General features: G+C 42.9%; 1 protein-coding gene across 1 annotated transcript; it reads left to right on the top strand.

Moving 5' to 3' along the window:
- LOC134492956 (antileukoproteinase-like) lies at positions 1-27,402 on the top strand. The gene is made up of 3 exons (XM_063297147.1): positions 1-82; positions 1,129-1,272; positions 27,347-27,402. Exons 1-3 carry the CDS (start codon positions 1-3, stop codon positions 27,400-27,402), a joined length of 282 nt encoding a protein of 93 aa, XP_063153217.1.

Raw genomic sequence — 27,402 nt, 5'->3', positions numbered from 1 at the left:
ATGAAGACGTTGAGTATCTTCCCTCTTATGGGCCTTCTTGTCCTTCAGTCAGAGATATCATCTGGAACAAGGATTCCATTACGTAAGTATCAAAATCTACTATATTTCTGAACTTAAGACAGAGTAATTCTTTTGCTTCAATTAAAGATGGATTTTTTTTTCTAGTATGGTGGTCAGTCAACATATGGCCTATGTAAAACAATATATGGCCTATGGAGGAAAATATCAATCAGTTATGCTTAGGTCTGGAATCAAGCATGGTGTGTTTTCAAGGATAAAAGCAAGAACAGTGGTACAAAATGTGGCCTGCTAGCATCCTTTTTGTGGCCTGCTAGCATCCCTTTTGTCCAACCCTTCCCAGAGTGATGAGCCCAGATATCTGAGACCCTGTTTTGCATTTTAAGGCATTTCAAAGGGTAAAATAGTTGCTTTAAGCCTTGTATTTGCTGAAGAAATGCGTTTAACCCTCGGAAACTCCTAAATTCCATTGCCAAAATGGCCTGTGATCTCATAAATTCTTGGAATATGGTCCTTGACGTGCCACCCAATGCCTGCTGTGACTCACAGATTAACAGGAATTGTACACCCCTGATTTAATATAATTTGATGGATTATGGGACAGAATTGGATGGGTGGGGAAGCATATGGAGTGTGTTATGAGATGTTTAATTATCCTGGTTCAAGATGATTTTTTAAAAAATAAAATAAAAATAAAATAGCATAGTCACCATTCTGTAACTGCATTCTGGGCAAATATATTCACCCTGGGAAGGCTTGAAGAGGATTGGGTTTTCTTCAGTTTAAGTTGTAGGAGGAACAAAGCAATGGAATTGATAGAATGGCCCAGTTTGATATTTTATATGAGAAACAAAATAATGTTATCCTCATTATGAAATTAGCATTCACCATGAAGGTATGTTCCATTGGTGATGTATTTGGGATGGGGGGACTCCTATTAGGGCCCAAAATAATTTGCCCATCAGATTGAGGGTTTTGTGGGCTAAGTGAGAAAGCTTCAGCATGGAATACTTCTGGTACAGGTTTTAGCACTCAAGGTTAGTTCAAGAAACATTAACGTCTGATCTTGTCTTCAATACCACCTCATTTTTTTTCTGTACTCTATTGTAGAGAAACCAGGGTTGTGTCCATTTGTTGCTGGAAGGTGTCGGATGCTCAACCCCCCCAATGACTGTGATTATGACTTCCAGTGCAAAGGCCACCTGAAGTGTTGTGAAGGGATATGTGGAAGAGAGTGTGTCCAACCAGTATATGGTATAGTATGGACTGAGATTATGGTATTATATTGAAACAGGCAAGATTTTGCCAGTGATGCTAGGACTAATCCATACAGGGGTGACATGGACTATTCCTACAAGGAAAATGAGCTTGCAAATAGGAAGTAGTGCTGTTTTTGCTCCAAAATGCACAAACAGTTCTGACTGGAGTAGAAGCAGCATAAAGTTGTACTATGGAACATAACTATTGGTAGAGAAGAGTCCCTTTTTATTAGCTTCACCCTATTACGAGACATGCTGTTAGAACATCATAGTTAATGACCTATCAGGCACTCTGATTTGTGTGGTTTTTTCCTTACCTACATCCAGTAATGCTTCTTGTGAATTCTGAATTAATTTCCATGAGCATAAACAGCCAGTTTGCACATGGTCACTCCAAAAAAGTTTGGGATGACGTGTTAATCTGTGCCTTATGACTGTACTGACAAGTGAGTAATTCACATATTCATATTATCTTGATCAGCAGAATCATAGTAACTGATTAGTAAGCAAGACTGCAGTATCTGAGCAAACAATATATTTGCAATTAAAAATATATTTTAAAGTATTTGCATCCTGCCTTGGCATTTTGACAAGGGTCAAAATTGCTTACATTTAAAATTGAGTATTACAACCATTAGAATAAGAGTCAGAAAAGCAGGAGTTAGAAATTCAACATAAACAATATACCTAGTAAAAAAAAATTATGGTCCCAAAGCACTTTTTTGGTAATAATTAGTCATTTGAATTGTTCATTCTTAATGATTTTGAAGCCTGGGCCAATCACATTTTGGAGTGATATGATTTTGAATGTTACTGTATCTAGAGATGTACAATTAATTCTCACATTCAGGGTAGAGCACTTACCTAAACCTAATGTTGCCTTGGCACAGAAGTGGCTAACACCAAACTAAATAGAAAAAGAATTATCCCGGTATTATCCTGTCTTCCTCTTAGCTTTTTCTTACAGGGCAATTCATTGTTATTCATTGTTCATGTATATTGCACTGTAATATATTCCAGATCCTGTTACAATTATCCACAACCCAGTTATGAATCTAAATGTTTTCTTATTAAATAATTCCATTTACTGTATGTTCTTGGGGTTTTCTAGTTTCTCAGACATTCTCCCGAACTATAAGATGTTACAAGAATAATGCATTTTTTATGTACTGGACCTGCTAAAATCGATAATATGTTCTTACTGAGTTTTGGATTCACTGGAAAACTTGCTGAGCCATGGTGAGTGGCTATCTGGAGTAGGTCTTTTCAGTAGTAGACTCCCAACCTTGTACCTATTTTGTTCCCTTTGAGTTTGTGTAAAACCTTTGTTATGCTAAAGAGATGGAAGCATTCAGTTGAACTTGGATGAACTCAAAAAGGTTAACAAGCATTGGACTGCTTAGTATTTGGATGAATACCACCAAGAAACCCTTGGGTATAGACTTGATGGGATGTAAGAAAGCCATCCTGGAAGAAATCAATGGCAAATCTCTTCCATATTGTTCCCAGGAAAACAACATGGATGTATTCATGTGGTCACCAGGACACAAGAAATACTTTACCCTTTGAAAATACTTTCATTCTTCAAAGGTTTTTTTTTTAAATAGTTCTTCATTACTTTTGCTTTGCAATATTTTCAATAGTTTTATATCTCCTATTTTTAGTCTCAGCTGTTCTTAAGCAGCTGTTTTACTTTCATTGTTTTATTATATTTTAGAATTAGTTTTTAGTTATGTCACTATTTATTTTCAAGATTTAAAGGCCACCCAACTCAAACAATGAGATTCTGGTGGTGCACAGCATAAAAAAAGAAACAATAAAGAAAAAAAGAAAAAAAGAAAAAACCTACAATAAGGAAATACAAAATATGAAATACAAAATGGCAACCAGCATATAACAGAACTACCGAAGGGGAATTCTCACTCAACTGTCCCCCAATGCCTGGGGGAAAAGACAGGTCTTAACAACTTTCCTAGTTGGGACCTGCTGTATAACGAGGGAAATTGTTCCAGAGAACAGGGGCAACCACAGAAAAATCATGCCTCCTAGGTCCCATAAGTTGACAAGATTTAAAAGAGGGAACCTGAAGCGTGCCCTCCCTGTGGGCATTTTTGTGACTCCCTGTTGCTGTTGAATGTTACAGATTAGAAATGAAGTAAAATCAAATCATATCTTTCAGACAGGGTTTGCAAACTGCATAATTCACACAATTGAATAGAAACTCTATTTCTGTATTGTAATGGTAGCATTTAATTCAGCAAATGTTTGTTTTTCCCTTTAGTATAATGAAGGATACCTGAAGGATACTTAGCAACAACAGTGCTTCACCCACAGACATGCTTGTGGTGAAGAGTCAACAGCCAAACATTCATCTCATCTGAAGAAGGAAAATACATATGGATGATTTGTTGATTTGTATCTTCAAAAGATAGCCAGCATGTTGTAGTGCCTAAAGCAGCTTTTTTCAATGTTTTGACCTTGGAGGAACCCTTGAAATATTTTTCAGGCCTTGGGGAACCCCTGCACATTCAGGCTCAAATATAGGCCAGAAGTTACAAAATTACTGTATTCGTTTCATGTGTAGGCCTGTATATATGCATTAACAGTGTTCTTAAATAAAAATAAAGAATGAAACTTACCTCTTTAATGTGAAGTTGCCTGAATTTGAAATAATTTTTTAAATAAATTGTGATCTTCCAGGGAACCCCTAGTGACCTCTCACAGAATTTTAGGGTTCCACAGAACCCTGGTTGAGAAATCCTGGCCGAAAGTGTTGGACTAGATTCAAACAGAGGTAAAGTTTACTTACTGCTAACAGGCTAATCTATTTCAAAGGGTTATTGTGAAGATAGAAATGATAGTGTATATGTATATGTATATGTATATGTATATGTATATGTATATGTATATGTATATGTATATGTATATGTATATGTATATGTATATGTATATGTATATGTATATGTACTGTATATATTTGAACTACCTGAATTATCTCTGAACTACTAGAGGAAAAGTGAGATAGGAATGAAATAAATAAATGCATATATATATGCATACATATATAACATCTCAAGCATGCGTACATTCATTGACCCATATCCACTGCCAACCACAGTAATCTAAAATATGAGGCAAAATAAAACAACAGTATGAAAAATTACCAATGAAAGCATCTCATATATTTAAAAATGTTAATATCACTGGAAAGCTAGAACAAGGAGATCTATCTTCAACAGCTGTCAAAAGTGTCACACAAAGGGTGCTTTATGTATAACAGAGGGAAAACATTAGAAAGGGCAGTGGTGGTAACAGAAAAGTCCTAATACCCCTGACATGGCTGTATGATAGCCCCTACAGTGTGCCCCGTCAATAAATTTTCCTTGTTGACCAATCTAACAAGCATGTGAATAGGGAGATAAATGTTCAGGTTAACTTGTCCCGAACTGATCTGGGCTGTATATGTTGGACAAGCTAATGGGTCTTTGCAGTGACCATGTGGGAGATTGTGCCAAGCAATTAGCCCAGCAACTAGCAAGACCATAAAAGACTTAAAACAAAGATTTCAGCAGAGCTTCTCTGTCTGGATGGAAGATGGTCTTGGGCTAGGCACACTCTGAGTCACAAGAGCCTGGTGGGTGAAAGGAGGAATGAAAGGGAGGGCAAAGAATGTTCTTTTTCAATAAATCTTTGTAGCCTGTGGATTAGTGTTTCTCAACCTTGGCAACTTTAAGTCCTGTGGACTTCAACTCCCAGAATTCCCCAGTCAGCCATGCTGGCTAGGGAATTCTGGGAGTTGAAGTCCACAGGTCTTAAGGTTGCCAAAGTTGAGAAACACTGATGGATCACTGGGGGCTCATAACTTTCTGAAAGATTCTAGCTGCTCTACTACCTGGTGCCTAAGGGAAAATAGGAAAAGGAGTCCTTTTGAACAGAGTGTGCAGGTTCAGAGAGAGAAAGGAGAATGCTTGACTATAAGTGGGACTCATATAACCATAGGACAAGTCAGAAAATTGTGTAACAATGTGCCAATTTATTTGTTTCTTACAATGAAGTTAAGTTTGAACTATTTACTTCAATAATACACTATAGGGCAGCTATGCTGGTATATGATTGATTCTGCTTTTTAAATCATTATTTGACTGTAATGATTCTTCCTGGATTGTTGAAACTCTAAATATCTGAGAAGTACCTCTCTGTTCTCTCTAGTCAAGAACAAAAATTGCTGATTAAGTTTGAGTTGCAGTGCTTTCAAGGACACCTAGCAAGATTATTAAGGTTTTGTTTAAATATTGTTATGCCTTTTAAAAGCAAGAAGCGATCATTAGATGTAACTTTGACACTATTATTCAAGAGCTTCAGTCTCATTATAATGCCGTTACTAGCCCCATGACGCTTAAACTTCAAGTTGAACTGCTTATGATCTTATCTTCAGCACTGAGGAAGCAGAGAGTAAACACGGGCGGGAAGAAACTATCCTTCTCCAGTAAACAGAGTTTTTAGACTGGGATGTGGAACAAGTGACATTACACCTATGTGCAATCAGAACAAGTATAAAGAAAAGCAGTACAGATGGACAGACAAAAAGACAAGGAAAGAGTTAGGAAATGTTTAAAGGAATGTCACATAAAAGATCAAGACTGTTCCCTATTATTTCACAGTGTTTTTGTTTAAGTTGTTTTTGACTCCTAGCAACCACATATATAAACATCTCTCTCTCTCTCTCTTCGCATAATGTGTCCAAGTGAGCCTGGTCATTTGTGCCTCAAGTGAGAATTCTGGGTTGATTTGTTTAATGATCCATCAGTTTGTTTTCTTGGCTGTCTATGGTATTCTCAGGAGTCTTCTCCAACCCCAAAGTCCAAAGGCGTCAATACTCTTCCTATCCTGCTTCTTTAAAGAGAACTTTTGCTTCCATAGAGTGTCATAGGGAATACCATGGCTTGCACGATTCTGATCTTTGTAGGAATAGACACAACACAGCATCTGAAGATCTTTTCCAAGGCCTTCATGGCTGCTCTATTGACTGCTAGTCTGCGGTATATTTCTTGACTGCTTGTTCCTTTACTGTTGATGGCTGATCCTAAAAGGCAGAAGCTATGTAGGACATAAAATAATTATTTTAAGTTATTGAAAAGCAAATTCTGCTTGACCATTAGGAAAGTTTCCAACAATGGAACAAATTACAAAAGAAGGAGGTAGATAAGTTCAAGGAAAGGCTAGATAGCCATTTGTAGGAGATACATTAAATTGAATTATTGTACTAAGGAGTTCAGTTCTTCTGGTTTTGGGGGCGTTTGTTTTTGGTATTGTTATTAATTTAAGCATTTTGTATGTAGACAGACAGGACAGAAATTAACTTGGATTACTATGTGGGCAGGAGGTTGGATTCAACTGCCTGTCATGACCTCGTTGCAAGGCACAAAGAGCCTCACAACGTGGATCATGATCATTAAGGAAAAGGAGGAAGAAGATAATCAAACCAGGGATTAACACAAGCACCCAAAGACACCCACACCCATGATCCCATAAACAACTGAAAGGAGAGACGTCAGAGGAGTGAAGATAAGGAGCACATGGTGCCCCGGAGGACACAACCGTTGCAGGGAGACAAAGAGGACACCGGGGAAAACGCCCAAGCAGCCATCAAGGGTCCCATCAAGAGGGATCGGGGCATTGAGGGGTGGGGAAGCCCGGGGCAATACAGGAGGGTATAAAAGGGGCACCCCCACACTACCTACCCCGTTCCCGTTTTTCGTTCTGTCAGCTATCATTCCAATAAACCAGAAATCCTTAATATCCATCAAGTGAGTCTGTGTCTTATTGCGAAGCGAGGCTGGCCCTGACATAAAAACGGGAACCCAAAAAAATTTTTTCCACCTGGTAACTATCCAACAAGTTTGTGAGGGACCCAGCCAGGCATGGAGAACCAGGAACCGAGGAGGCGCAACCCTTCGGCGCCCGGCGACGAAGCCCCGCTCTCGCAGGGCAGGATGCAGCTGAGGTCCGGGCGATGCAACGCCCCGGTAAGTATGGGACCCAGCTGGGGGGAAGCAGCGGGGGAGGGACCCACCCCGGCGCCCCGGAGCCCGCGAGGCACCGGGGGCGAGACGAGGGGACCCTCTCCAAGCCCGCAGGCAACCCCGGAGGAAGCGCGAGACGAACCGCCACCTTGGGCGCTCGAAGGCGAGGGCGCGCCTGGCACCGCGGCGGGAACGAGGGACGATCCGTCCTCTACCACGGCCAACGGCGAGGGCGAGCGGAGCGGCGAAAACCTCGGCGGGAAGCCGGGGACAGCGGAGAGGCTCGACGCGTTGGAGGAAGGGATGCAGGCGGTGCGGCAGATGCTCCAACAGCTGACGGCGGCACAGGGACTCTGCGACGGAGGCGGCGCAGAGGCACCCCCGGACGAAAGGCGGCAGGGCGAGCGGGGCGGCGGTGACGGCGGAACCCGACCCAAGGAGCCCAACCGACGACCGGAGGCGCACCGGGAGGCGAGACGGGGTGGAGACCCAGCGGACGGCGGCGACCACGGCGGGACCCGACCCCAGGAGGCCACCCAACGAGCGGAGGCGCGCCCGGACGTGAGACGGCGGGACAACCTCGGCGGCGGCGGCGTCCGGCCCCAGGAGCCCACCCCACGACGGGAGATGCGCCAGGCTGAGAGGCGGAGGGACGACCCGGCGGGCGGCGACGGCGACGGCGGAGCCTGGATCCAGGAGCCCGACCGAGGGAGAACACCCCGCCCTCCCCCCCGAGCGATGGGTCGACGACCTTGCGAGGAGACCCAGAGAGAGGCACCAATGCCGCAAGAGAACCGGAGACACCCCGACCCGCAACAGCTCCCGCAGAGCCCGAGGCACGACGCAGAGGGGGCCAGGAGCCAGACCAGGACACCCGCCAAAGACTTTGGCATAAAGTTCGATGGGGACCCCTCGAAACTTTCCTTTTTTTTGACTAACGCGAGGTACTACCTCGAAGAATGGGGTCCCTGCTTCAGAACTGAGCGGGGAAAAATCAATGCCCTGGCCATAAAATTAAAAGGGCGGGCCGCCGATTGGTACGTCCAATTGTGCCAATCAGGCGCCCGGGCGCTGCAGGACAGCACGGAATTCCTGCAGGCACTAGAAAGGCACTTCAGGGACCCCCTGGAGCAAGAAAAGGCAAAAAGGGCACTAGAGACACTTAGACAAAGCCCGCGCTCCGTGGCTGAGTATGCCATGGAGTTCCAAGCCCTAGCCGGAAAAGTGGACACTTGGTCTCAATCAACACTGATTGAGAAGTTCAAACACGGACTCAACTTAAACATCCTCCGGTGGGCGCTTGGCCGCGACAACCCCAGCTCCCTCACGGGGTGGATCCAGCTGGCAGCGGAAGCGGAGAACGCTCACGACACGTTCCTCCACGCAAGGAGGGAAACGCAACAGATGGAGACAGCGAGACCCCCACGCACCAGCGCAAGGCAGGTGAGGGCGAGACCCCAACCCTGGAAGGAGGAACGGGACAGACGCTTCGCTAAAGGGCAATGTTTCACGTGTGGCAGGGAAGATCACAAAGCAGCCGCATGCCCCAAAACGACGCCCAGAGAGAGCCCAAGGAGGGCACAAACAGCACCAACCCCAGCGCCAAGAAAGCGACCAGCAGCAAAGGGGGAGTACCGACGCAGACACGGCCCCTACAGTTCAGAGGAGGAGGAAAGCATCCCCGATGAGGCGGCGGGAAACGACAACCACCTGGCCTAAGGGGCGCCGAAGGACAGGTGGAGGACACTGACAGGCGCTTCGACAAAGGGGTGAGTGAGGAATGCCCCACCCTCTACGTCCGTGTCACCCTCACCCATCGAAATAAAACCGAAAAGGTCTGGGCACTCATTGATTCGGGTTGCTCCAAAAGCCTCATGCACCCTGACCTGGCAGCCGCACTCGACCTCCGCTGCTATCCACTTCAGCACCACCTGGTGTTCTCGCAGCTCGATGGATCTGCAGCGGGAGGGGGCCCGGTCACCCAATACACCGGAGAAACCGTGCTACGGCTCGGCAGCCACGAGGAAAAATTGGCTTTCATCATGGCACCGGTGGGGCAACCCCGACTCATACTGGGGATCCCATGGCTCGTGCAGCAAAACCCAGTCATCAACTGGAGAACCAGAGAGATTAAGTTTGCTGACGGGCGTTACCAAGCACCTTCAGGGAACAGGGTTCCCCGAGCAGCCATGGGGGGGGGCGACGACGACTGCGGAACACAGAGAGACAGCACTGCCAGAGGGACTGCCAACCAAATACGGGGATTTCGCCGACGTTTTCGGTGAGAAAGAGGCGGACAAACTCCCCCCCCACAGAAAGACGGACTGCACCATTGAACTGGTCCCGGGGGTACCCCTACCCAAACCAAAAATATATGCTATGACCCAGCGAGAGCTAGCTGCATTAAGGGACTTCATAGACAAAAATCTGGCGAGAGGTTTTATCGAGCCAGCAAACTCTCCAGTGGGAGCGCCAGTCCTCTTTCGCGAGAAAAAGGACAGGTCATTGCGGCTCTGTACAGACTACCGCGGATTAAACGCAGCAAGTATTTCAAATAAATACCCCTTACCCTTAATAAAGGACATTCTGTCCCACCTGGTAAAGGGTAAGGTATTCTCCAAACTGGACATAAGGGAAGCCTACTACCGCATACGGATACGGGAGGGGGATGAGTGGAAGACTGCTTTCAATTGCCCATTGGGGGCGTTTCAATATAAAGTACTCCCATTCGGATTGGCAGGAGCACTGGGGGTATTCATGCAGTTAATTAATGAGGTCCTGCGTGACCACCTTTTTAAGGGGGTTTTGGTTTACCTGGATGATGTATTGATCTACACAGAAACAGAACGTGAGCACGAACGCTTGGTAAAGGACGTGCTCAAGAAACTTCGCAAGGCAGAGCTGTTTGTAAAGCTCTCCAAGTGCGAGTTTCACAAAAAACAAATTGACTACCTAGGGTATAGGATTTCTGCTAAAGGGATAGAAATGGACCCCAGCAAGGTCCAAGCCATCCTGGCGTGGGAACGCCCACGCACGAGGAGACAGCTGCAAAGCCTCCTGGGATTCACTAATTTCTACAGGGGGTTCACGCCCAGGCTGGCAGAGACTATTTTGCCCCTAACTAACCTGCTAAAGACTAAGGGCTTGGGGGACACGCGCAAATCGAGGAACCCGGGGGCGCTACTGAATTGGACAGCTGACTGTCAAATGGCTTTCGAGAGACTGAAAACCCTCTTCACAGCTGAGCCAGTGTTACAACACCCCGACCCCACCAAGCCTTTTGTGGTGCAGGCAGATGCCTCCGACTTTTCCATCGGAGCCATCCTGCTCCAAAAGGACTCCGACAACCACCTAAAGCCCTGCGCCTACCTTTCCCGCAAATTCTCCGAAACGGAGCGGAGATGGCACGTATGGGAAAAGGAGGCGTTTGCAGTGAAGACAGCCTTGGAAACGTGGCGACATCTGCTGGAGGGGGCCTCCTGCCCCTTCGAGGTCTGGACGGACCACAAGAACCTGGAGGCACTCAGCACACCAAAACGACTCAGCCCGAAGCAGGTGCGATGGGCTCAGTTTTTCAGCCGGTTCAATTTCACGCTGAAATTAATACCGGGCAAGAAAAACTTCTTGGCAGATGCCCTTTCCCGGCGGCCACAGGACGACACGCAAGCCTCCGACATCGTAGGAACAGTATGGACCGAGAAACAGCTCGGCTGCCCAGCTGTCACGCGGAGCCAGACAAGGAATCAGCGCACGCCAGCACGAACGGCGGGGAGCGATCGGAGCCGACGCTCAATTTCACCGAACTGGCAACAAAGACTCACACAAGCACTACAGCAAGATACATGGTTGCAGAATAACCAACAACATGTATCTTTCAAAGACAACATCGCCTGGAAAGAGAAAGCCTTGTACGTGCCCGAATCACTGCGGGGGGAAATCTTACACAGAGCGCACGATGACAAATCTGCAGGGCATTTTGGGTTTGTAAAAACCCTCCACCTAACGAGGAGGCAATTTTGGTGGCCAAACCTCAGAAAGGACATAAAAGACTACGTAGGCAACTGCCCCATATGTGCCACCACCAAACGTAAAGGAGGGAAACCCCACGGGCTGCTACAGGCGGTAGCCAGCCCCTCCCGGCCATGGGAAGAAATTTCCATGGATTTCATTGTGGACCTCCCACCCAGCCAAAGAAAAACTGTGATATGGGTGGTAAAAGACTATTTCTCGAAACAAGCACACTTCATCCCGTGAGCGACTATCCCCTCCGCACAACAGCTGGCACGTTTATTCCTAACACACATATACAGGATCCACGGCGCCCCCTACAGGTTGGTGACCGACAGAGGCACACAATTCACGTCAAAGTTTTGGCGGGAATTTTTAAAACTAATCGGAACCAAGCAAGCACTGTCCACTGCGTGGCATCCAAACACGGACGGATCCACAGAGATCCTAAACTCAACACTTGAACAGTTCCTGAGGGCATTCATAAATTATCAACAGGACAACTGGGTAGACCTACTACCTTTTGCAGAGGTGGCCTATAATAACGCGGTACACCAGAGCACTGGCCACACCCCTTTTAAGGTGGTCTATGGAAGGGACTTTGTACCGATACCAGAATTGCCGCAACCTGAAACCCTGCCCTGCTCACCAGACGATTGGGCGGCACAGCTGGAAACAACCTGGCCAATCATCCAAACGGCCCTAGCAGACGCACAAACAACGTACAAAAAATATGCGGACAACCACAGGGCGGAGGCACCGAACTACAAAGTGGGAGATAGGGTCTACCTCTCCACTAAGTTCATAAAAACCTCGCAACCCTCGAAGAAATTGGCACCGAAATTCATTGGACCTTTTAAAATCATACAGGTAATCAACCCAGTTACTTTCAAACTGGAACTGCCTTACAATTTGAGACGGGTCCACCCAGTGTTTCATTGTGCACTACTGAAGCCAACGAGCACATCCAAATGGCATACGGAAGAACCTCCACCCCCACCCATAATGATAGACAACCAACAACATTTTGAAGTAAAAGAAATACTGGACTCAAGAAAGCAAAGAGGAACACTACAATACCTCGTGAGATGGAAACATTTCTCACACCCAGAGTGGGTCCAGGCACGACACATCATGGCTAGACAACTAACAAGACAGTTCCATGAGGCATACCCGGAGAAACCAGCACCATAGAACATCTTTGGGGGGGCAGCATGTCATGACCTCGTTGCAAGGCACAAAGAGCCTCACAACGTGGATCATGATCATTAAGGAAAAGGAGGAAGAAGATAATCAAACCAGGGATTAACACAAGCACCCAAAGACACCCACACCCATGATCCCATAAACAACTGAAAGGAGAGACGTCAGAGGAGTGAAGATAAGGAGCACATGGTGCCCCGGAGGACACAACCGTTGCAGGGAGACAAAGAGGACACCGGGGAAAACGCCCAAGCAGCCATCAAGGGTCCCATCAAGAGGGATCGGGGCATTGAGGGGTGGGGAAGCCCGGGGCAATACAGGAGGGTATAAAAGGGGCACCCCCACACTACCTACCCCGTTCCCGTTTTTCGTTCTGTCAGCTATCATTCCAATAAACCAGAAATCCTTAATATCCATCAAGTGAGTCTGTGTCTTATTGCGAAGTGAGGCTGGCCCTGACACTGCCTAGAAGGTCCTTTCCAATTCTATGATTCCAGCTCATTTAAAATACAAAAAATGCAAACAAATGAAATTCATTGTAGCCAAATAGCCAAAATATTTTTCTACCAAACAAATTAACTTTTGCTTAGTTTTATTCATTTGGATTATGAATAGTTCTATCCAGTTTATTCATACACCATGTTACACAATAGTTCTATCCAGTTTATTCATACACCATGCTACACAATTTTAATAGTATAATCTACTTCAGAAAAAATGTCAGGACAAATCTCAAAATTAATGAATTAAAGAAATGAAACTCCTATAGCAGTATGGAATCGTTCTGTCTCAGTATACATGCTTCTATATTTGGTGTTACGATTTTGCAAGTTTCTGAATTATGTTGAAGGATATGCCAAGGGCTCTCTACAGGGGATACCATCATCTGTGCTATCCTTGGCCTAACCTGGAATGGCCACTAGTCGCTGAGTCACTTTGACAATGCAGTGATTGTCAAAGGGCAGGTATCTAAAAAAGAAGTCAATTCCTGTTCTCAAACCCATAATTAACACTACTTAATAATAGGATACACCCATGTTTCTGACTGAATTAAATCATAGGTCAGGTATTAATACTTCAAAAACATATGGGATTTAGGTGAAGTAAAGATAAGAAATTGAAGGAAGATTGAGCAGCAAGTCTTTGTGACGAACTTGAAGCATGATTTTTTCCTTTTATGAATCAATCCCTCCCCTTTGGAAAATTAAATATAAAGCTGGTTCAGTTGTAAACATTTGGACCTAGTCTCCGAAAGCACCATGAAGATCACATGCACTTTCCTCTTTGTGGGATTCCTGACCCTTTGCACACAGCTGCCATCTGCTTCTAGTATACCTCCAAGAGGTAAGTCCCAAAGAAACGAACTTTATTTTATTTATTTATTTATTTTATTTTCTATCGCACCTTTATTATTTTTATAAATAACTCAAGGCAGCGAACATACCTAATATTCCTTCTTCCTCCCCCTGTGAGGTGAGTTGGGCTGAGAGAGAGGGACTGGCCCAAGGTCACCCAGCCGGCTTTCAGGCCTAAGGTGGGACTAGAACTCTCAGTCTCCTGGTTTCTAGCCCATTGCCTTACCCACAAGACCAAACTGGTCTACTTGGTTACTTGTCTTCTGTTTAGACTTCACCTCACTTCTTAACAAGTTGTAGTTGGAAGTATTCCTGTTTCAGCCAGTCTATCATGCCCTCCTGTATGATATCCCTTTCCATCCAGTTTTGCATTTGTTTTTCTATTAGAAAGAGAGCAGTCCATTGCCACTGACATATTTAGGCCCCTTTGGGTTCTTTTTGGAGGGTCCACTGCTCAATTAGGACCTTTTCTAAAGAACTTTTGTAGTTAGGGAATACTTTTAAGGGTTAGGTTCTAAAGGAAACAGTCTCCTGTATTATTTATTCTATCTGGGATAGGGTTACCAGACAGCTGAACAGGCAAAGGAGGACAATTTGAAAGGAGGACAAATGGGGGAGGGGAAGGAGGACACACTAACTGTTTAACTGCCTTGGCATCTGCAACAAAAATTATAGTGAAAAACTGCAAAACAAAAAACAAAAACCTTAGGCCTACATGTATATGAAATTACCTTTTCGAGCATCAGAAAGACTGGTTTTTCAATTGCAGGAATGTGCTAGAGCTGGTTAGGAGGCAAAAGCCTTCAGAGTGTAACTGATTAAGGCTTTGTCACTTTTAGGCAGTGAGCCAGTGGGAGGGTACTAATCAACTAATTAAGGTCACAGACCAGAGCATGTTAACTTGTGGTTAGCACTTATTAGGGAAGCGCCACACCATGGAGAAAAGCTACTCAAGAGGATATTCAAAAAGCAGGACAATATTTGATTTTAAGCCTATGCCTGATAGATGGAGGACATGAGGACAAAAAGGAGGACATGCCCTCCTTTTGCCAGATGTTTGGTAACCCTAGTCTGGGACCTCATATTAAGCGTTAATGATATAAAGGAGGAGGGGTAGGCTGCTCAAAAATACATTAGCTATTCATTGTTCCAGCAGACGCCCATCCTCAGTTGCCAAAACTCCATTCTATCACCCCCAACTCCATTGTACTCCATTCCATTTTCCCTCTCCCAACTGTCAGTCAGCTTTCTATGGCTCCTGTACAAACTAAGGTCTTATTGATCTGTGATTGGGTTTATTTATTTGAGTCAATTTATTTGACCCCTCATCTTGCACACAGTGATTTTGAGTGGCTAACAGAATTAAAAGCACCATTTTAAAAGACACAATCAATTATAATATACATATAATGACATCCAAGAAGACAACAATTGCATCCAGAACAACCTTCCCATGGGCATCCTTAGCCTTCTGACTCCCATGCCTGAGAAAACAGTCATGTTTTTAAGGCTTTCCAAAATAATAGCAGAGTTGGGGCCAGCCAGATCTTAAGGAGTATGGCACTCCAGAGGGCAAGAGCTACAACAGAAAAAGCCCATTTCCTGGCTCCCATCAGATGACATTTTCTAATAGATAGGACATGGAGCATGCCTCTTCTGTTGGGCCTAATGGGGCAGGTAGAAAAAAATCAAAGCAAGATGACCCCACAAATAACCTGGCCCTGTGCCTTTGAATTTCACCTGGAAGCACACTGGAAGCCAGTGCAGTTCGCAGAGCAGAGATGTAGCATGGGCACAGTGAGATATTCCCATAACCACCCATGCTACTGCATTCTGGACCAGCTGAAGCATCTAGATGCTCCTCAAGGGCAGCCCCATGTACAGTGGATTGCAATAGTCCACTTGGGAGGTGACCAAGGAATGAGTGACTGTGAGCAGTGCCTCCTGATCTAGGAAAGGACCCAATTGGTGTACAAGTTGCAACTGTGCAGAAGTCCTCCTGGCCATAGCTGCCACCTGTTCCTCAAATAGAAGCAATGAGTCCAGGAGAACCCCCAAATTGTATACTGGTTCTGTTTAGGGTAGTTAGTTTGGGGTACTCCAGAGCTAAAGATGACAAATCACCAGATTTTTTTGTGGGGGACGGGAGAGCTAAAGCCCACAGTCACTCAGTCTTGCCTGGGTTGAATGGAAGCCTGTTCTTCCTCATCCAGGCCCCTATAGCCTCTAGACATCAAAACAGGACCTCAGCAGCATCACTTGACTGGCTTGGTGTGGAGAAGCATAACTGAGTGCCATATTCCTTCCATGCCAGCAGATGACCTCACCCAGTGGCTTCATGTAGATGTTAAGCAGAAGCATGGAGAAGATGCCTGCCTTAGGGGTTGTGTGTGTGTGTCTGTGAAGTTTGGCCAAACACAGAGTGTGGTTATAATTGCTTCTTCCATCATGCAGTTCTTAAAATAATCTAGTTCTATGCCTACAACAAGGGGATGCAGTGGCACTGCAGGTTAAACTGCTGAGCTGCTGAGCTTGCCGATCAGAAGGTTGGCAGTTCGAATCCGCATGACAGGGTGAGCTCCCTGCCAACCTAGCAGTTTGAAAACGTGCAAATGTGAGTAGATTAATAGGTACCGCTTTGGCAGGCAGGTAATGGCGTTCCGTGTAGTCATGCCGGCCACATGACCACGGAAGTGTCTACGGACAAACGCCAGCTCTTCGGCTTTGAAGCGGAGATGAGCACTGCCCCCTAGAGTCGGACATGACTGGACTTAATGTCAAGGGAAACCTTTACCTTTACCTTATGCCTACAACATGGCAGACAGCAGGTGAAGGTCACATACTGGTTGATGCCATGCTCCACTGTGGGAAATGAATATATTTATGAGGAAAATTAGCATGTAACAGAAGAGGTGAAGTCACAATATCTAGTTTTAGACGACAGACTCTTTTGTTTTGTCTTTCTTTAATAGGGAAGCTTTTCATTGCTCATTCAACAACATAAAGTGCAAACACATATCTGACCTCATAAAGCTCTTCCCCCAAAATGAATCCAAGTTACACTATCATAAATTGAAATTGCAATAAAATGTAATGATGTGAGACTTCGGTTCTGGACACTCCACTTCATTTGTTTCTTCTGTCTACCCACCAACGTAACAGCCAGTTTTTCATTTAACCTCAAAATATTGCTGTCAGGTATGGTACTTGAGTATTTATTAATACTAACATTTTTGTTTCTTTCAGACAAAATTGGGACTTGCCCCCCAAGTATAACTTGATGCACTGCACCAGGAAAGCATGCTTGCGGTATTGACCAGGACTGCCCTGGAATCTTAAAATGGTGTCATATGAATTGTTCCAAGATCTGCTGATACTCAATAGGTATCAACTTTGATTATTTAGTGTATTCATTAATTAAATTATTAGTTATTAAAGTTCAAGATGAGCTCAAAACTCCCTCCTCAAATTTCTTCCCATGTACCCCAGTGAAGCAGAGTTAGTTGAGATGTATTGACTTATCCAAAGATTTCCAGGGAGCTTCCATGACTAAGTTGGGAGTTGAGTTTGGCTCTTCCTATTCTAGTTCTAATCTACCATCTTACCCACTCCATCACAGACTCCCTAAATAATGATTATTTATTTCTAATATTTATCTATTATTTTTCAATAATTTGCATTGGATCTCTTATGATATGCTGCTTTTTCTAATGTAGCAAATAAGCAAAACCACCCTCTTTTGTTTTCCAGTCTATAGGACATGTGACAAATGGAGAATTTTCATAGGAGTTAGCAATATGTGAATTATATTGTTTCCTACTTGCCCTTCAGTGAATTCATGACATGATATATGGGAACAATTTCATCTTATTCTCACAAAATCTTTTTAAAGTAGCATTACCTGAAAGGCAGTAGTTTTCTGAAAATCACCAGATCAAATGTATGACTAAATAGAGATTTAATGTGCTCTCCCTATTCCAATTCTATTCAATTCACCACACTTTTTTCTTATGGTTGAAAAACTTTCTGTCTTATGTGGAAAAGGGCTGCCTAAATATGTATGGAGCAATAAAGCAAATGAAAAGGCATGCATACTTTTAAGTAGCTGCACTTAAAAGGTAACTATATTTCCAAAGTGGTAGAAAATAAAATAATTCACCCCTCCCCACCTTGGATTGTTCCCTGAATTTGGGATGATGCAGTTTGATATTTATGTTTTATTGCTCACAGTCAGCCAGTGTAATTAAGTGCAGACTTGAGCTTTTGACTCCAACACCTTAACCACATTACATTCTTCTGTACACTGTCCTAGTTCCCAGTATTTCCACATTTATTGATTTATTTATTGGATTTTGAGGCCACCTGACTCCAAAAAGTCTCTGGGCAGCTTACAATATTTAAAAGAATACATAATTTAAAAGGCACACGACTGACCAGAGAAAACCACATAAATAACATCCAGAAAAAAATTGCCAGGGCCTTCACAAACACCCTATCCCCAAGCCTGGGAAAAGAGTCAGGTCTTAACAGTCTTCTGGAACACCTGAAGGGTAGAAATTGTACATATCTCTGTGAGGATGCTGATCTAGAGGGCAGAGGCAGACTTCCTTGATCCTGCAAGATGACAACATTTAATTGAAGGGACACAGAACATGCCCACTCTGCCCAATTGTACCAGACGGGCAGAAAACAATTGGAGACAGGAAGCTTTACTCCTTCACTACCCTCATGTATTCATTTGAATACGGGTAGGTATCCCTGTGTGCTCCAGGACCCTGTTTTATTAGTGTCTCCAAATACACTGAGAATGAATAGGAGTAGAACTTTCATTCAACCTGTCCATGTTTGAGGAGAGGGCCATATCCAGGGAAATGAATGAAGAGGGCTAATTATAATAGATCACCAGTTTGACCATAAGTCAAAATGTAATTGGCTGACAGATCATGCTACTTTCAGTTGTAAAGGAAATCTTACAGCAGCTAGGTCCCTGAGATCCACATAGAAGCCATTTGAACAAGCAACTTTGCCAAACTGACTTGGAACTCTCTTTGCCAAACTGAGTTCTTTTCTTTAAATAAAGAAGAAAGCATTGCTAATGTTGAGTTCCATCCATCCTTCTTAAACTTTTTATGCTAACATTCATCATGGGAGAGTTACAGGGCAAAAAGCAAATAAATACTGTATATACTTGTGGATAAGCTGAGAATTTTAGGTGCCAAAATACATCCCCCAAATTGGGCTTGGCTTATACATAGATGGGCTTATGTGCGAGTATATATGGTAATTTTAAAGTACCTGTATATCCCGTATATACTGATGTATAAGCCCATTCATATATAAGCTGACCCTTGAATTTTTAACCGAAATACCATGGAAAATCCGCCACCCACAGATAAGCTGATTGTGAAAATTAAAACATACAAAAATTTTGAGGGTTGGCTTATCCCTGGATGGGCTTATATGCAAGTATATACAGTAATAATAGAGAAATAATTGTAATAACATTTAAAGACAGCAAATAAGAACAAAACAATATTTACTTATGTTCTAAGGCTTTTAGAAGTTTGCAGAAATCAAGTGAATTTCCTAAGGTAGGGCATGCCTTAAGTGCCTCCCAACACCACTCAAAAAACAGCCTTCTTCACAAATATCTCCTAGAACATCTGAATGTAAACTCTGTATCAGAAAGAGCCAAGGTATGTGGCCTCCCAGAGTCTGTTGGATTGCAACTCCATCTAACCTTACTGATTGGGACAAAAATCAGAAATTATTAAAGTGGCAATTTGGCAATGCACCATACATTACCCAATGCTGCTATAATATATAGCAGAACAAATATATAGCAGTTTTATGCCCACTCTCTGTACAACCCTAGTTTTATGCCCACGCTCTGTACAACCCTAGTTTTATGCCCACGCTCTGTACAACCCTAGTTTTATGCCCACACTTCGAGAAAACAGCATCTGAATCAGAACCTCATTCAGACTACTGGTATGTGATTCTTGGGGAACTCTTGGTTTGTTCTCCAGAAGAACAATGAAAAAATAACAAAGGAAAAGTTCAGGAATGAAAGAAGGATAGTACTGTGCTGGGACTTTTACTGGCAATGTAACAATCTCACACACACTCTTAAATCCAATCAGTAGAATCTAACAGCAGGTTGGGGGGAATTAGGCAATTTAAGCTGAACTGAACAAAATTCTTCTCCCTGTTTTTTTTTTAATTTGCAGGGATTTTTAACTAGAAGATATAGTCAAACATACAGTATACAGAATTACACCTTAAACTGGTAGAAGACTAGCAAAAAAGGGAACAGCATCACTCAAATTCTGCTGTAAAGTGGTCCCCAATATAATTTATACTCATATAGTAGTCAACTGTTATGCTCCAAAATATTTATCCTGAAACAGAATACACACAACACAGAAATTATATGGTGAGCTGCTTAAATAATAGCTGTTTTGTGGAAATGTGGCTAGAGAAGAAGAAACTATTACTTTGGCTTTCTGATGTGGCAAATCACTTAGTGCCATGACTCAGGCTGTCATTCATCAAAAGTCTCATGAAGCAGGGTCTCTTCCATGGACTATTATGTTCTGTAACTAGAATAGGGGTTGGAGTGAGATGTTTGGCATCTCCTGAGAATTACACAGTTGAGGAAGGCTGTGTGCATGTTGCATGAATGTTGAATTTGTCCTGGTACTTAGATTAGCAGAACAGGCTCTTCTGAAGATGCCCTTGATGCCAGACATTCATTTATCTGCTATGTTTTGCAGTTTATAGACTGAACAATGTGCATGTGATAAGGAAAGAATAGGCAATTAGTAATCTAATGCTTAAATGCATTTTATCTTTTTCCTTTCCTTTCCTTTCCTTTCCTTTCCTTTCCTTTCCTTTCCTTTCCTTTCCTTTCCTTTCCTTTCCTTTCCTTTCCTTTCCTTTCCATAATTGCTTTGCAATTAATGAAAGGTGCATAAATAGTGATTTAACTAAACACGGTCTCCAAATTTCTTCTTCCGTTCTGTTTAGTCATGCCGGCCACATGACCATGGAAGTGTCTACGGACAAACGCCAGCTCTTCGGCTTTGAAACGGAGATGAGCACCGCCCCCTAGAGTCGGACACGACTGGACTTAATGTCAAGGGAAACCTTTACCTTTACTATAGAGCCTACACAAACCAACCACTGTTACTATGTGGTAACACTATCTGCTCCGAAAGAGAGTTATTTAATTTACTTTATTTATGCCATCAACTCCCAAAGGCTGTAGGAGGCTAGCAATCAAGATCAGCATTAAATAAAAAGCAAGCCTCTCAGAAACAATAAACCCACCCCAAACTGACAACATCTAAATAATAAACAGAAAATATATAAAGTTATGTGCCCACGGGATTCCAACCTTCACACACAAATATGCCTTCCTCCTACACTAGATGGAACAACCAGGTGTTACTTGCATGCTGAAACTCAGGAAGGAAGGAGCAGAGTAGATTTCAGTTTTCATTGGACTGTGAATTGGAACCTTTAAATTCTAGACCTTCCCCTTTGGCTCTTACCACAGCACAAACATGCCTTGGCAAATGCCATGTCTCCAGGGCATTGCCTTCATCACATCCCCAGCCTGTGAGTGAAACAGAGTTAAATCATGTTAGCTATATCAGTATTCAAGTAATATTTTCCTCTTTATTCTGACACTGTCCAAGGACTATCTCAAGGTACATAAAATCAATTTGCCTTGTCACCCTATCCTGGAAGAAAATCAGGCACTTGTAATGACTTTAAAAGAGGCAATCAAGGCAGGATATGGATTGGAAATGGGGATAGCATATTTCATGCCAATCTGCCAATTTCAAGACAAGGAAGTATCTGATCCTCATAACTCTGAACCTGATTTGAAGACCCAGAATTTTCAAGAGATCAGGAAGTGCAAGCAAGTAAGGATAAATAATGAGGTACATGGCTGAGAAATATGCCTTCTCATGAGTATAAGGTTTCTCAGAAGTAAGGAGCCTTATTTATGGATGGGGAGAATTTTTTTTCCAGATAATCCTGATTCCTAGCTGCAAAGCACTGTGTTAAACTTTAGGAATTATGGCTTTTAAATCCTCTATTTTGTGTGTCAGTGCTGGAATGGTATTTATGAACTGACATACCCATCTGGTTGAGAGTCAGTGTGGTGTAGTAGTCAAAATGCTAGACTAGAAGCAGGAAGACCCAGGTTCTAATTCTCCTTTAGGCATTAGAGGCCAGCTGGGTTACTTTGGTCCAGTCAATGTCTTTCAGCCCTAGACTGTGAATTTTTAAATTTAATTTTAAAATCTATCTACCAACTCTCACTGGACCAGTCTGGTATATTACAGTCCATAATCTTCAACAAAGAAGCCTTTCTTCTGTAGTGGATTGATCTGGGCTGATTATACACAAATCTGGTTATTCTAAGTATTAATTTTGAGTCTCTGATGCTTGACCCCATGGACTATTTCTGGACTCTGACTTTGCTTGTTGCCTTTTCTCTAGTATGGAGTTTTGCGTTTAACCCTGCCCTGCCTCTAACATTGCATTCAACTGATATGCAGTCTTAGTTTTTTTTTTCTCCCCACCTTTGGCTTTGCTTTCTTGTTACTTCTTCAACAAGACAGGTTCACATTTTAATCTGATCCAACCAAATTTTCAGCTCTTAAATAAATATATGTACTAAATACAATTAACAATGGTATTCTGGACATCTCCCAATATTATGAAGCAGTGTATAGAAATGAAAATGAGTTAAAGAAGTCAGCTGTAGTATACAAGCAGACTGAAAATACTGGTGAGCCCAACTTTACAAAGAGAAAATGCTAGGTATGAGGTTGGGAGAAGATACCATCTTTTCCTAGCATAGTTCTTCTAATATACTGTAACTGGCAGTCTAGCTCACTCTTAAATGACTAGATTTAAGATCTGCTATCACCATGAAGAAACTGAGTGACCTTCTTTTTGATGTCATCTCTGGCAGAAGAACGTTCAGCATTAAAATATGAAATTGTGGAATAAATATACTCTTTAAGTCAAAACTTAGTCCCTGTGGGCTTCTGGTGGGGAATGGGGAACTGAGCAGCTGTGCCCACGGGCTAAGTGGGTGGAGCTGATAATGCGGCAACTTTTTTCAGACTCAGGCAGGTTTTCCTGAAGCCCAGAAACGTTCTCCAGATAAAGGAGAACACCTAGAATCATCCCATCTGTCCTCCAGATAGCTGCTTGTTGCCAGAAGATTGCAAAGAGCCTTTCACATTCAACTGGTAAGAGCTTTTAGCTGGGAGGCGGGGCCATCATCATTTTCCAAGCTGCTCTGTAAGGAAAGGAGATAGTTGATAAAGTTTAAGCAGAAGGAAAAAGACTGTAACAAGCTTTGTGGCAAGGCAAACAGTCATTCTACAGGCACAGAAGGGTTTCGTTAATATACCACTAAAGAGAAACCGCTTACCAATCTTATACTAGATATTCATACAGTGCTAGTATTAAATAAATTTTTAATTGTTGATCAACTTGTTCTCTGAGTAAATGGGAGGCAGAATATAATAACACCCCTCTCTGTATTTCCCTGATACTATATTATCAGGAAAAGTAAGAGAGACAACATCAGTATTTCAAAACTCAAAATTATAAGTCAATATGTACCATTTTGGGATGCTGGCAGTGAGATTTTAAAGATACTACTCTGCCTCCAAAATAAATTTGGGCCAATGATGCCACTTTTGTTCAAAGAAATCCTGGTTTTGCCACAATTATAATTCATTTGACCTAAAGTGCTATTTGCCAGAGTCCTTGTTCTCTCTTGGTATCTGACAGTTTTTTCTGTGGATCTTTCCAATGGAGAAGTGTTCATAACAAAAGGAGATAATTCCAAACATAACACTAACATAACATTTCTTATTCTCTGGGACAAACAGTGGCTTCATTCCCATTGCCAGGCAGAGATATATTTCTAACCCTTTCCTTTTAAAGGACATTTCCTTGATATGAAAAGTTCATATATCTTCATTGATATATGGACATCATTGATGATGTTCAACATGTATATTATCCTGAGGTTTTTATATGATGTAAGAAAAAAAATTGTAACAACAGGCTTTCGGTCCACCCAGCTCAAGGTGTTTGAACTTCTAGGAACACTGAAAATATTGCACTATTAAACCACATTCTATAAATGTATAGGATGCTAGACCAGTTAAACTTCTATTACTGTTTTCTCCAAAGAATCTTGGGCATTGTTTGATGAAGATGCAGAGATTTATCTGTTCATATACTAGCCCCCAACAGAGCTTCAGAATTCACCACAGAAAGGAATGGTAATTAAATCAGTAATTAAATGTGTCCTCAGATTAAATTTATCTGTACAGCATAGCAAAAAAATACCAGAAAAGCTAGAATCTCAATACTTTTTCAAGAGAATAGTGTAGATGCTCCCCCCGCCCTTTGAAAGTTGTAAATAAATTGCTATAAAAGCCCGTCTTGACTTCACACAATGAGCCTTTGAGACACATCTGCACTATGAGACATCTTTCTCATTGGCCTCTTGGCCTTTTGTGTGGAACTGCCTTTATGTTGCCACATTTTAATCTTTTCTCAAAAGGTAAGTGTTAAAAGCTACAGGTTATAGTCAGCTCTGGATGTGACAAGTTTTGAGTAGCTTCGAAATGAGATCTAAAGACTCAGATTCCTGGGATCAGAACTGCCTCGTCAGGTGCGGTTGTATCTCGACTTTGGGGCACTCTAATGCTTTCTAAAGCTGTACTGGCTATGGGTGGGAATTATGGAAATAAGGAAGAAGAGGCTTTCTCGGAAGTGCTTGCTGATTAGGGGGAAATAGGGCTTCTCATTGTGCCCAATAGGGGAATAAATTCAGATTGATCTGATCAAAATTTGGGAGGCCGCTTGGCTTGCTCTTTGCCACATCTCCTTTGGGAGTTTTTTCAGGCCAAAGAAAAGGGAAGTAGAAAGAGAAATGTGACATCAACCCTTTCCTATTAAAATCAGAGTTTCTTTCACTTTTGGAAGGAAATATCCAACAATATCCTTTTGCTCCTGCCATGTTGCCATCAAACAGAATTCCTAGGTTATACCTCTGTACACAAATGATGGGATTTCTCTGATATTAGAAACATTTCTTAATGAATGGAATAAAACATCATTTGGCTTAGAATCATAGAATGAAGGGTTGGAAAGGAACATGACCCAGCATCAATGAATCGAAATTGTTCCTACTTGTACCATGGGTATAAGCAGTTGTTACTTCCAGTATTCTTTTCTCTGAGCTACATCCTTTAACAGGAAGGAGTGAAGAAAACACCAGCAATATCCCCAGATCTTTCATGCTCCTACTCAGCTCTTCATCATCCTTAACTTGTCTTCAAGATTATGTCTGGCTGTGCCTTTTGTTCCCAGAAGTTTAGTAGAAAAGAATACTCATTACTGTAGTGGGCTTAAAAAGTCTTGGGGACTGTTCCATCATATCCCAAATGTGTACCCCAGGAAGATGACTGCTTCAATCCCTCTCAGTAGGAGTAGAGGCTCTTCAATAAATAGGTTGAGCCATCTTTTGAAAGGTTGCTAGACCTGTTTTTTAAGCACAGGCTTAGCACTAAAAGTTCTAAGTGTTGAACTCTTCAAAGAGTACCCTTGTCCTAGGCAGCACAAAAGGCAAGTTTAACCTGGAAAAGAAAGCTGGGTTCTACTAACCACATGTTGGCTCAGTCACCTATTAGTGTTTTACAACCGTCTATTGCTTCTGCCAACATGAAATTTCACACGGTCATTCTTTTTTACTATCTGTTCTGCCAAGTGTCCAAGCAGTGATCAGGTGCTCAGACAATTGGTTCTTTTAGATCCAGAGACAAAGCACACCAGTGGATAAAGAGAGTTTAAGCTTTATTATAAACTTAAGCAAACAAATTTAAACAGAAACACAGTTTAAACAGAAACACAGTTTAGGCAGATTACACAAATGGCAAACCACCCCGCTGTATAGTCTGCCAAGAAAACGTCGGAAAAGCAGCGTCCCCCCAAAGGGTCAGACATGATTTGGTGCTTGCACAGGGGACCTTTCACACACACAAAGAAAGGAAAATCATTACATACCAAGCAAGTTGAAACCCCATCTCCATAGGCTGTCAGGAGCTAATAAGGGCAGTGGAGATACCCCAGGGTGGCTCAATATCCACAGCACCCCGTGCTCAGGTGGGAGCTCCCAAACTCGAACCCCCCCCCCAATCCTAAGGTTTTTAATCAAAGTCTGGCCCTGAAGCCTTGTGACCCAGTTTTCATGGTTGCAGGATTGGACCTTGACAGGATAGCTCCCAGGGTCTGGAGCACCCGTTTCCAAGAGCCTGAGAAGCTATACAGATAAGCCAGTGCTCAACAAAAACAGTCTTGGGGTTTTCTCTTATCTCCTCCCCCCCCACAATTCCAAACAGAAATAAAAAACAAGCCAGCTAAACATTAATATAACTCAGAATAAATGCTAAGCTTCGTGTGAGGGAGAAAATAAAAATATGTCACTTAAACTCCTCGAAATAACAGTGGTCTTCCGCATTGCCACTAACACTACTTTTATTACTTTAGGAGTTGGTGACATTTTGTGTACTCCTGCATCATTTGACCTACTTCACCAGCTACTTCTGGGTGCTGCTGGCCACACCATTCCCTTGCAGCACCAGTGAGGATGAAGGACGCTCATTAGCATCAGTTGATTGCTCCCTCCGGTTTAATCCAGTGCTCCTTCGCTGCTATTACTTGTCAGTCTGGCCATTTTGGACACTGCAGTACTTTTGTACTCTTAGTACTCTTTCAGAAGAGTGCTAGACCCATGTTCATGAATTGCCTGACAGTTAATACACGCAGAAAATCTTTTAAGCACCTGCCCCCATTTGGCCATCCTCACCCCATTACACATGAAGGAGAGTGCCTGGTGGCTGTTTTTCCCTCTGGCAGGTGACATTAGCTGGGGGAGGGTCAATGAAGCCAGGGGAATCCACCCATTGATTTTCTTCAGTTTGAACAAGAAAGATAGTACCAACCTTTTAACTCAGAGAGAATAGGGACTGGCAATAATGACCCTGCAATTTCTGCTGGCATACCTTTCCCCTAGTTCATGGGCCGGAGCATAGCACTTTAATACAGCCATCTGTCTGTGCCCTTAGGCTGCAAAACTTGCTTTGGATGCTAAGCTACAAATACTTGACCTCACCATATTATGGATTGCTCTATGGCTATTATTGGGTGCTGCTGAGCCTATTACAAATGTGCATGCATGTGATTAAAATTTATGTTTGTTATCCTGTGAAAGCAACAGGAATCTCTGAGGAATTCCCATTTGTAGAAGCTTTCAAAACAACTCTAGAAGGAACTTTGGGTAACTGTTGCCCCAAACAGTTGTTGTTGTTGTTTTTGCCCCAGAGTCATTATAATTGTCACTGAAATTCTTCCCTTTATTTTCCTGAAGAGAAACCTGGGACTTGCCCAATAGTTCGTGCTTCCTGCTTGTTGTCACGTGAATGA

This window comes from Candoia aspera, chromosome 3 (assembly GCF_035149785.1).
Source record: "Candoia aspera isolate rCanAsp1 chromosome 3, rCanAsp1.hap2, whole genome shotgun sequence".
NCBI classification, from domain to species: domain Eukaryota; kingdom Metazoa; phylum Chordata; class Lepidosauria; order Squamata; family Boidae; genus Candoia; species Candoia aspera.
Note: the sequence above shows the minus strand (reverse complement) of the source record. Positions and strands in the feature narration are given on the sequence as shown.

Bases quoted from the DNA above. Each gene is read 5' to 3' on its own strand.
- LOC134492956 (XM_063297147.1), top strand. From the start codon at position 1: ATGAAGACGTTGAGTATCTTCCCTCTTATGGGCCTTCTTGTCCTTCAG. The intron at 83-1,128 runs GTAAGTATCAAA...ACTCTATTGTAG, and splicing joins TGGAACAAGGATTCCATTAC to AGAAACCAGGGTTGTGTCCA. The intron at 1,273-27,346 runs GTATAGTATGGA...ATTTTCCTGAAG, and splicing joins GTGTGTCCAACCAGTATATG to AGAAACCTGGGACTTGCCCA.